The sequence below is a fragment of the Pristis pectinata genome, chromosome 1, assembly GCF_009764475.1.
Source record: "Pristis pectinata isolate sPriPec2 chromosome 1, sPriPec2.1.pri, whole genome shotgun sequence".
NCBI lineage: Eukaryota > Metazoa > Chordata > Chondrichthyes > Rhinopristiformes > Pristidae > Pristis > Pristis pectinata.
In genome coordinates this window covers 132,538,727-132,548,804 of record NC_067405.1, presented here as the reverse complement: position 1 = coordinate 132,548,804, position 10,078 = coordinate 132,538,727, and the positions used below count along the sequence as shown (strand labels likewise).

At 40.3% G+C, this 10,078-nt stretch overlaps 1 protein-coding gene across 1 annotated transcript; it reads right to left on the bottom strand.

Annotated features, from left to right (window-relative positions):
• Positions 1 to 598: 598 nt before the first annotated feature.
• On the bottom strand, positions 599 to 1,735 carry LOC127571786 (60S ribosomal protein L35a-like). The gene is given in 4 exon segments (XM_052018530.1): positions 599 to 687; positions 690 to 838; positions 840 to 916; positions 1,652 to 1,735. Coding segments are annotated over 4 exon segments (399 nt in total).
• Between the last annotated feature and the right edge of the window lie 8,343 nt (positions 1,736 to 10,078).

Here is a 10,078-nt window from a genome sequence, read left to right as displayed (position 1 = left end):
TAGATGGGCCAAATAGCCTGCTCTTATTTTATTATGTATTAAACAGAGTTGTCATTTCAGGTTGAAGATCTATCAGTATATTTCTTCAACACCATCTTTCAAACCCCTGACCTCTAATACTTGGAAGGACAAGGCATTTGGGAACAGCAGCACTTACACATCAAGTGTCCTAACGTGGAAGTATACCAATGCCCCTTCATCACTGCTTCACAAAATCCTGGAACAGCACAAAGAGTAAACTTCATCACACGCACCACAATGGTTCAAAAAGGCAACTCACCACCATAAAGCAATTACAGCTTGATAACAGATGCTGCCTTGCTGGCAATACCAATATCTAACAAAGGAGTAAAATACTATCTCTTTCATTGGCAAGACTTGATCTGCTGTGTATTTCCAGCATTTTATCATTTCATTTTAGATTTTCCTTGCAGTACTTTGTCTTAGGAATGAGAACAAGCTGTATCCAGGCATTAGGCTGTACTGAAAATTCCCCATTGCAGCAATGTGGCACTTTTAAAACAGTTATCAGATATCAACATATTCCTTCTTTTATATTAAATCATTTTACTATTTTAAATTTATGTGCAGCAATGCTTTAAGTTCTTGATAGACAGAGTACCACATGAATTTTATATCCAATAGCCTTTGCAGGCAGGTTAGTGGTGATCTTGTCATGAACTTGACACTGTTACCAAAAGTATAAGTCACTTTATCCCAAATGATGGGAGTTTTATTTGGTTTACCACCAGGAGTGATAGCATTGTTCTTTGCTTTGTGGACATAGGCACATCTCTTGCCCAGGTAATACTCACAATGATAAATACCCTCAATCTTCCATGTGCTCTCTTTGAATTTGAAGGCCACATTTATGGCCCATTAAAATTGCTTTGCCCCACAAATTTGTCCAGACATTCTGAGAACACGTGAGGCAACTGGGTCTGCCTGACTGATTTCTCTAGTTCTCAACAGTAATTTCTCATTATATTCTTTCCTCATACCAACTACTCAACTTCCATGCATCATGACTTACCATCGGAGAATCTCACAGTGATGCAATTATTTTAATATCTGCTGGTTTTAAAGTGTGAACTAAAGTGAGGAAGAGAAAAAAAAATCAGTTTAAAAACTCCACGTGGAATAACAAATACAAAACAATTGTTTACAATCATTTAGAACTCTGGTCTCTATTTAGAACTTCACTTTCCATCTGAAATGCTGTACCTAGCTTACACACATTCACTGTTGGTTCAGTGCTAACATTCAGAGTGTTCTAACCAGCACTGATACACTTCATCTTGAAGTACAAAAGAAAAGACCTGCTTTATGGTCCTCAGTGATTCAGTATTCAAACCAACTACTGATGATATACATGAAACCACAGTGTGCACAAGTTTATTTCACTTTTCAATATACAATTTTATTTAGGAGTGTGAAGAATTCTGTATCACTCTGCTACTGGCTGCACATTTAATTTGCTTTGCAAAATGCAAAAGAAAGTAAAAAGCAACATACATTTTAAGGTGAGTGTAATTTGCAGTATTTCCAAATTAAATAGATAAGAACTTAAGAATCAGGTGCAGGAGTAGGCTGCATAGCTCCCCAGACCATTAAGAATGATTTCATCTTGTCCTCAGCTCTGTTTTCCTGCCTGTTCTCCGTAACCCTTGACTCCCATGTAGAACAAAATTCTGTCGATATCTGCTTTGAATATATTCAGGTGCTCAATTCCCATAGCTCCTAGTAGAGAATTTAAAAGATTCACCACCTCTAAGAGAAGAAATTCTTCCTCATCTATCTTGAATGAACAAATCATTATTCTAAATTCCCCCAAGGGCAGCATCCATCCCATCAAGCCCCCTCAGAATCAAAAAATGTTTCAATAAGATATCTTTCATTCTTCTAAACTCTATTGTGTATTGGCTCAACCTGCTTAATTTTTCCTCAAAAGAGAACCCCTTCATCCAGGAATCAACCAAGTGAATTTCCTCTGAACTGCGTCTAACGCAAGTATATTTCTCCTTAAATAAGGAGTTCAAACTTGTTCACAGTACTCCAGGTGATGTCTCACCAATGCCCCGTACAATTTTAGCAAGACTTCCCTACTTATGTTATCCATCCCTTTTGCAATATAGGACAAAATGCCATTTGCCTACCTTTTTTTTTGCTATACATGCCTACTAACTTTGTGTTTCAGGTACAAAACACCAAGTTCCTTCTGTACCACTGTGTTCTGTAGTTTCAATAAGATACCTTTTATTCTAAACTCCAGACTGTACTGACTCCAGTTTGCTTAATCTTACATCATAAGTCAAACCATTCATTTCAGGAATCAACCAGCCAATCTTCTCTGAACCATCACACCCTACCCCCAATTCAGGTACTGCACTGCATAACCACACCGTGGCATGCACTGTTGGTATGCTACAAGATCAAGATGTAATTTTTGAAGTCAGAAACTTTTCCATTCTGATTTATTACTGCTATAATTTAAATTTGCATCATGGCCATCTATGTTTTTATTTGAAGATGTATTACATAAAAATAATACTTTTGTTTACCTGAGATAGGTGTTGTTTCTGAAGGTATCATATCAGGACAAATAAATGGAGAATGTTGTGGCTTCTTATTTCGAATAATATTCCCCTGAAAGCCCTTAAAAATATACAACAGAACACCATTTACTTTTAGTTCTCCATATTAACTAACCAGCTAATTACAAAGTAGTATTTCTGTGAATAAACAGAGTTGAGGAATCTCATTAACCTAAATCTCTCTTGTTCCATTATGGACATTCTCTTGCAGTAGCTTTTTATGACAAGTTGTAATTTCCAGTTAGCTTTCTTGAATGCTTGGAATAATTGGTTATCTGTTTTTTTTGTTGCACTCTTATTTATGCCTCACTTCCCAAGATCTTGAGCCTCGCAAGTATTGTCATATTAATATTCATGAGGGGAAGCCAACAACACATTTCAGACAAGATGATAATGCACAAGAATGGGCCAAGTGTAATCAGGCTGCATTCTGCAGAACAATGAAGGGCCTATCAGCAGAACACAATGCCATTGGACAAGGGCCAGTGGGTATTTGATTGTCATGAGCTTTGCCTTTGTGATGATCTAACTTCCCATTGTCTACTGAGATGCCCATGGTAAAAATAGTCCAATCTCTATAAATTAAAAAAACCTCTAAAATTAACATATTGGTTAAATTGCACTGAAAAATGAGCAGAAATCACTTTGTTTTAGTAACAAATATAAATTAAATTTGGTTGTACCACAGCTCCTTAAAGTTGAGAGTTGCTTTGTGTCATTATCTGCACATTTTCAATGAGAATTCATCATTTCTAATTAGTCTGTATGGGTAAGATATTCAGGTAAGCACTTTTGCAGCATTGTTTATGGAGCAGAATGGAGCCATACAGTGTGAGAACAGGCCCTTAGCCCACTAAGTCTGCTATAAATGTACCTTGCATTTTAAGCACACAAAAAATCTATAGTAGTTGTTCTAAACTCAGGTGAAAAATTTCATTAGCAATATTTCTTCATACACCGATCAATTTCCTGACAATATACCATATATTTCACCTCAAATTCCTGACTATAAATTCCTCACTAAAATAATGTCATAAGCCCTGTTGGGCTATTTTGTACATCTTAGGGTCATAAAATCATAAAACACAGAAACAGGTCCTTTGGCCCAACTTGCTCATGCTGACCATGGTGCTTATCTGAGCTAGTCCCAGTTGCCTGCATTTGGCCCATATCCCTCTAAACCTTTCCAATTCATGTACCTGTCTGAAAGTCTTTAAAACATTGTAATTGTACCTGCCGCTACAACTTCCTCTGGCAACTTGTTCCATTTACCCACCACCTGCTGCATGAAAAACTTACCCCTCAGGTACCCCGAGGGAAGAGAAGTGCTGTGAAAGATTATCTCCACTCTCAACAGTCTGCTGAGTGATAGGTGGAGAAACAACAGTGATTTGAATAAATGAATATTGTTAACTCATGGAATAGCAAGTTTCTTCGACATTTACAAATTAAGAAAGCAGCCCAAACTTGTACTGCTGTAGGGGTTATGATAATAATTCAAGTAGATTTATCAACAAACAAACTGATCTTCAAAGGGGTTTACAAGATAAATCTAGAAGGTAAATCTTAATATCAACAGTAAATTTAGAATGCAAATGGATTTGATCATACTATCAAATCTTAGAATTAACATAGCTTTGTTATATTGGTCAGAAACAGAGTGCACTTAGATGTAATTATTGAACTTAATATTTTTTCAAACAATGCATTCACTTATAAAAACTTACCATTTACGAAGAACATTAATTAAAAAAAAGCAGTTAGCCAGAAAAAAAACAACTGGCTGATAAACTACAAAACAAATTTAATTAAGTAATCTGTTCAAACAGACCGCAGTCAGTGAGGATAGGCAGCAATACCTCCAGCACGATTATTCTCAACAGTGGTGCCCCACAAGGCTGCGTTCTCAGCCCTCTACTCTACTCCCTATGCACTCACGACTGTGTGGCCAAATTCTGCTCTAACTCCATCTACAAATTTGCAGATGATACCACTGTGTAGGCCTCTCTCAAACAGCGACGAGTCTAGTACAGGAAGGAGATACAGAGCTTAGTGGAATGGTGTCATGACAACAACCTTTCCCTCAATGTCAACAAAAGAGCTGGTCATTGACTTCAGGAAAGGGGGCGGTGTACATGCACCTGTCTACATCAATGGTGCTGAGGTCGAGAGAGTTGAGACCTTCAAGTTCCTAGGTGTGATCACCACCAACAGCCTGTCCTGGTCAAATTATGTAGATGCCACGGCCAAGAAAGCTCACCAGTGCCTCTACTTCCTCAGGAGGCTAAAGAAATTTGGTTTGTCCCCTTTGACTCTCACCAACTTTTACAGATGCACCATAGAAAGTATCCTATCTGGATATATCATGGCTTGGTATGGCAACTGCTCTGCCCAGAACCGCAAGAAGCTGCAGAGAGTTGTGGACACAGCCCAGCATATCATGGACACCAGCCTCCCCTGCTTGGACTCTGTCTTTACCTCTCATTGTCTTGGTGAAGCAGCCAGCATAATCAAAGACCCCACCCACCCGGGACATCCTCTCTTCTCTCCTCTTCCATCGGGTAGAAGATACAGGTGCCTGAGGGCACGTACCACCAGACTTAAGGACAGCTTCTACCCCACTGTGATAAGACTATTGAACGGTTCCCTTATAGGATGAGATGGACTATGACCTCACGATCTACCTTGTTGTGACATTGCACCTTATTGCACTGCACTCTCTCTGTAGCTGTGACGCTTTACTCTGTACTGTTATTGTTTTTACCTGTACTACATCAATGCACTCTGTACTAACTCAACGTAACTGCACTGTGTAATGATATGACCTGTACAATCGGTTTGTAAGACAAGTTTTTCACTGTACCTCGGTACAAGTGACAATAATAAACCAATACCAAATTAACGATGTCATGAAACATGGCAGTTTGATTCTTCTCGGCTGTTACAGCAATATAAATCAGCTCTAAGCACATTCACACTGGTAATACAATCCAAATTTTATGATGTTTTGATCTGATAGTTTGTACCTAACAGTGTAACACTCCATTGAGTATTAGATTACATTTTGTAGCTATTCCCAGCTCTGTTAAACAAAGGAAAAAACAATGCAGACATGTGAGAGAGTGCTTTACGCTTCACCAAAGAAAATACAAAGCAGACTATTAAACAAATTAAAAACATACACAAAGTTCTTAATGGGGTATTTAACATAAAAATGTAAATACTGTGTTTACCAAGTGCTGACCGTTAAAAGACTTGTAAACTGCACTTACACCAGGTCCAAAGTGAAAATTATAATCGTTAACTGCACGTTTGTAATGTTCCCACTGCTGAGACCCTGTTAGAAAATTGACGTCAGAATTAGGTTTAACCTGATTCTGATATCGAACAAATTGGTAATGCCGATGCTGTTGTCACAATGCTGGAGGCTGAGGTAAGTTGCGGACAATGAATACCTTATACATACAAGCTGAACAACACACAGATGGAGAGAAACAGTGCTGTCTTTTCCATCGTTCACATGCCAGTGAAAGGGGACAAGAGTAGCAGTCAGTAATTGTCGAAAGCTTGTGGAAGAGAAAGATTATCTTCACTCTCAACAATCTGCTGAGTGATAGGGGGAGAAACAACAGGTGTTTGAATAAATGAATATTGTTGAACTCTTTGAATAGCAAGTTTCTTCTTCAGTTACAAATTAAGAAATCAGCACAAACTTGCACTGCTGTAGGGGTTAGTCACACAGTCAGATTTCTACAGAATGAAAACAGGGCCTTTGGCCCAACTTGTCCATGCTGACCGGGTTGCCTACCTGAGCTAGTCTAATATGCCTGCATTTAGCTCATATTCCTTTAAACCTTCTCTATCCATGAATGTGAAAAAGTTGGCCTCAGGTCCCCTTTAAATCTTTCCTCTCTCACCTTAAGTCTATGCGTTCTTGTTTTAGGCTCTCCTACCTTGAGAAAAAGACAGTAACCGTTTACTTTATCAATGCCCCTCATGATTTCATATCATGATTTCAGAAGGTCAGTCAGCCTTCTACACTCCAGGGAAAGAAGTCCCAGCCTACCAATCTCCCTATAACTCAAGCCCTCCAATCCCAGTAATATCCTTGTAAATCTTTTCTGCACCCTTTCCAGCTAAATGACATCCTTCCTATAGCTAGGTGACCAGAACTGCACACAGTACTCCAAGAGTGGTCTCATCAATGCAGTTGTAACACGACTTCCCAACACGGTTTTCAATGCCCTGACCAATGAGGGCAATCAGCTTCTTCACCACTCTGTCGACCTGTGTTGCCACTTTCAGGGAATTACGTACTTGTATCCCTAGGTCTCTGTTCTACAACATTCTCCAGAGCACTGCCATTTACTGTGTAAGTCCTGACCTGGCTTACCAAACACTATGCACTTGTCCAAGTTAAATTCAATCTGCCTATCATTGGCCCACTTGGATAACCTTCTTCACTATCCACAATTTTGGTGTCATCCACAAACTTTCTGAACTATGCCAGCTTTGTTCTCATCCAAATCATTAATACAGATGACAAACAGTGGACTCACCACCGATCCCTGCGGCACAGGCCTACAATCTGAAGAACACCTCTCCACAACCACCCTCCAACCCCCATGACCAAGCCAATGTTGTATCCATTGGCTAGTGCACTTTGGATACCATGTAATCTAACCACCCAGACCAGTGTACCACGTGGGATCTTGTCTCTGGCTTCGTCAATCCTCTTCAACAAAAAAAAACCCTCAAATTCCTGAGACATGATTTCCCACGCACAAAGCTATGCTGACTATCACCAGTCCATCGCTTTCCAAATGCAGGTGGATCCTCTCTCTCAGAATCCCCAGTAACTTTCCCGCCACCAAGCTTATGATAATAAAACATCCCACAAAAACCATAAAGGGCAGAGAAACTTTAAATACATTCTCATCACTACATCATGTCTCCCAGACCTCTCTTTGCTATTACCTCCATTATAAAAATGAGCCCATACATTTCTTACTTGTCAGGGTAGAAACTTCTACCCAGCTTCCATTTCATCCTTTGGGACAGGGATCATCCTCCACAGATTCAGATTGTTGAACCTCCAAACAGGTACTTGTGCTTAGGTCATCTGTTCCTGGGTAGGTCTAACCGTAGACAATCATAGACATCATGTAGGCAACTTGGTCAGCATGGGTGAGTTGTCCCAAAGGGCCTGTTTCCTTGTTGTGTAATTCTATGGCTCTAAACATCGCAGGTAAGGCTTTTTGTTATTGAAGCGACATTTTAACATCTGCGTGCAAACTATAGCTTCAACTTCTGTACACCTTTTACACACTAATTGGATTTTTAGCAAACTCCAAAATAGCCATCCAGATGACAGGTCTCGACCCAAAACATTAACTATCTATTTCCCTCTGTAGATGCTGCCTGACCTGCCGAGTTCCTCCAGCGTTTTGTGCATTGCTCCAAAATAACTGTGTTAACAATAGAGTGATAAGTGGAACCAGATCCGAGGGAGGGATGATGGGCAAATGAAACCAGTGGGGGAGGGGATAGGAAACCCAGCAGGTTAAGTGTGCGAGTGACTGACAGATGGAACCAGGTGGGGCAGGGGACCACTTTGTCGAGTGCCTACGCTCTGCCTGCAATGGCCATCTTGAGCTCCTGGTTGCATGCCATTTCAACTCCTCTTCCCTCATCAACCTGTCATCAGCCTTCTCCATTGCCAGGGTGAGACCAAACACAAACTAGAAGGAAAACACCTCATATTCCACCTGGGTAGTCTACAACCTAAAATGGTATAGAACATAAAATAGTCCAGCACAGGAACAGGCCCTTCAACCTATGCTGATCATGATACCAGATCAAAGTAATCTCTTATATGAACATTGAAGTTTCCAATTTCAGGTAATCCATAGAAAATATATGTTCATTTCTCTCTTCTGATCCACCTAGGTTCTCTCAACTCCTTTCCAAACTCTGCTATCCAGTTTCTTTCCCCTCCCCGACCTGATTTCATCTGCCCATCACCCACACACTAAACCTACTGTGTCTATCTGCTCCCCAATGGCTTCATTTGACCATTATCCCTTCTTATCTGGTTTCATTTATTACCTTCCTTTTCAGATTCCAGAATCTGCAGCTTTTTGTCTCCACTCATCACCTTCCAGCCTCTCAATTCTACCTCCATCTTTCTTTCCTTCTTCCCATCATCCATGTCCTCAGCTGGTTACCAGCTCCTGCCTCACCCTTGCCTCTTTACACTAGCTGAGTTCTGATCCAGGGTCTCAAACCCAAAACATCAACTATCCCTGTAGCTCCACAGATGCTGCTTGACCAGGTGAGTTTCTCAGTTATTAAGCACCTGTTATTGCCTTGGCCCAATAACATGCAGTCTTTTGCAGCGTGAATATTAACCATCAAGATATATTGGGAAGTTTAGACAGCCTTGCAATAAATATTCTTGCGAGGATAAAAGGCCCAGCTATACGTATATCACCAAGTCGGGATATTATTTGGCTTAGAGGGAACCTGGACACAATTGCTTCCATGTGCCCTTGTCCTTCTCGGTGATTCCCTTGCATCTTGTAGATGAAAAGGGTGGGGATGCTCATTCTCTGACCTGCTCTCAAGCACAAAATGTGTGACTGGTCCAATTGAGTTTCAGATCAATGGTGATGAGCAGGATATTGATAGTGGTGGGGGTCTCTGATGATAATGCAATTGAATACCATATTTTTGTTGGAAATGGTCATTGCCTGGTAATTGTGGTGCATTTTCTCTCACTTCAGTCTATGCCTGATTGCCTAGATCTCGCCGCATGCGGGCATAAGTTACTTGATTTGCTGAGCACCAAGAATGGAATTGAATGTGGTACAAGCAGTAAATATGCCAAGTGCAGAGCTTATAAATGGAAGGTCACCCATGAAGCAGCTGAAGGTAGTTGGGTCAAGTATGCTGCCCTGAGGAACACCTGCAACGATGCCCCAACTTGAACTATTAACTCCAACAACCACAATCTTTGTTTGTGCAGATATAACTAACCACTGGAGCATTTTTCCCTTTGACGTCCATTGACTTTTACAAAGGGAGACCAGTCTATTGTAGCCTTGATATCACTCCATTTCGAGAATTCACAGCTTTGGTCCCAACATAGACCAGGGAGCTAAGTGACCCTGGCAAAATCCTAACTGGGCACGAGTAGGTTACTGGTGATTAAGTGTCCAAGTACTCTATGTTCTTTAGATGTTAAAAAAAATGAATCAGATCATTTCAGCTTAATTACTGCCAAAGACCAACTTCACTTGCCCTTACCTCAAATCCACTCTTCTTTGCTGAAGCTCATATTGAATTTTGATTTCTTCAGTTCATCCTCTTAACAGGTTAGATTGAAAACTTGAAGGGGATATGCTGCTCCTTGTCCAGTTCATTTAGGCCCCCAATGTCCAGTGCACATAGAGCACTTAATGTAGAAATAAAGAGTCTATGGC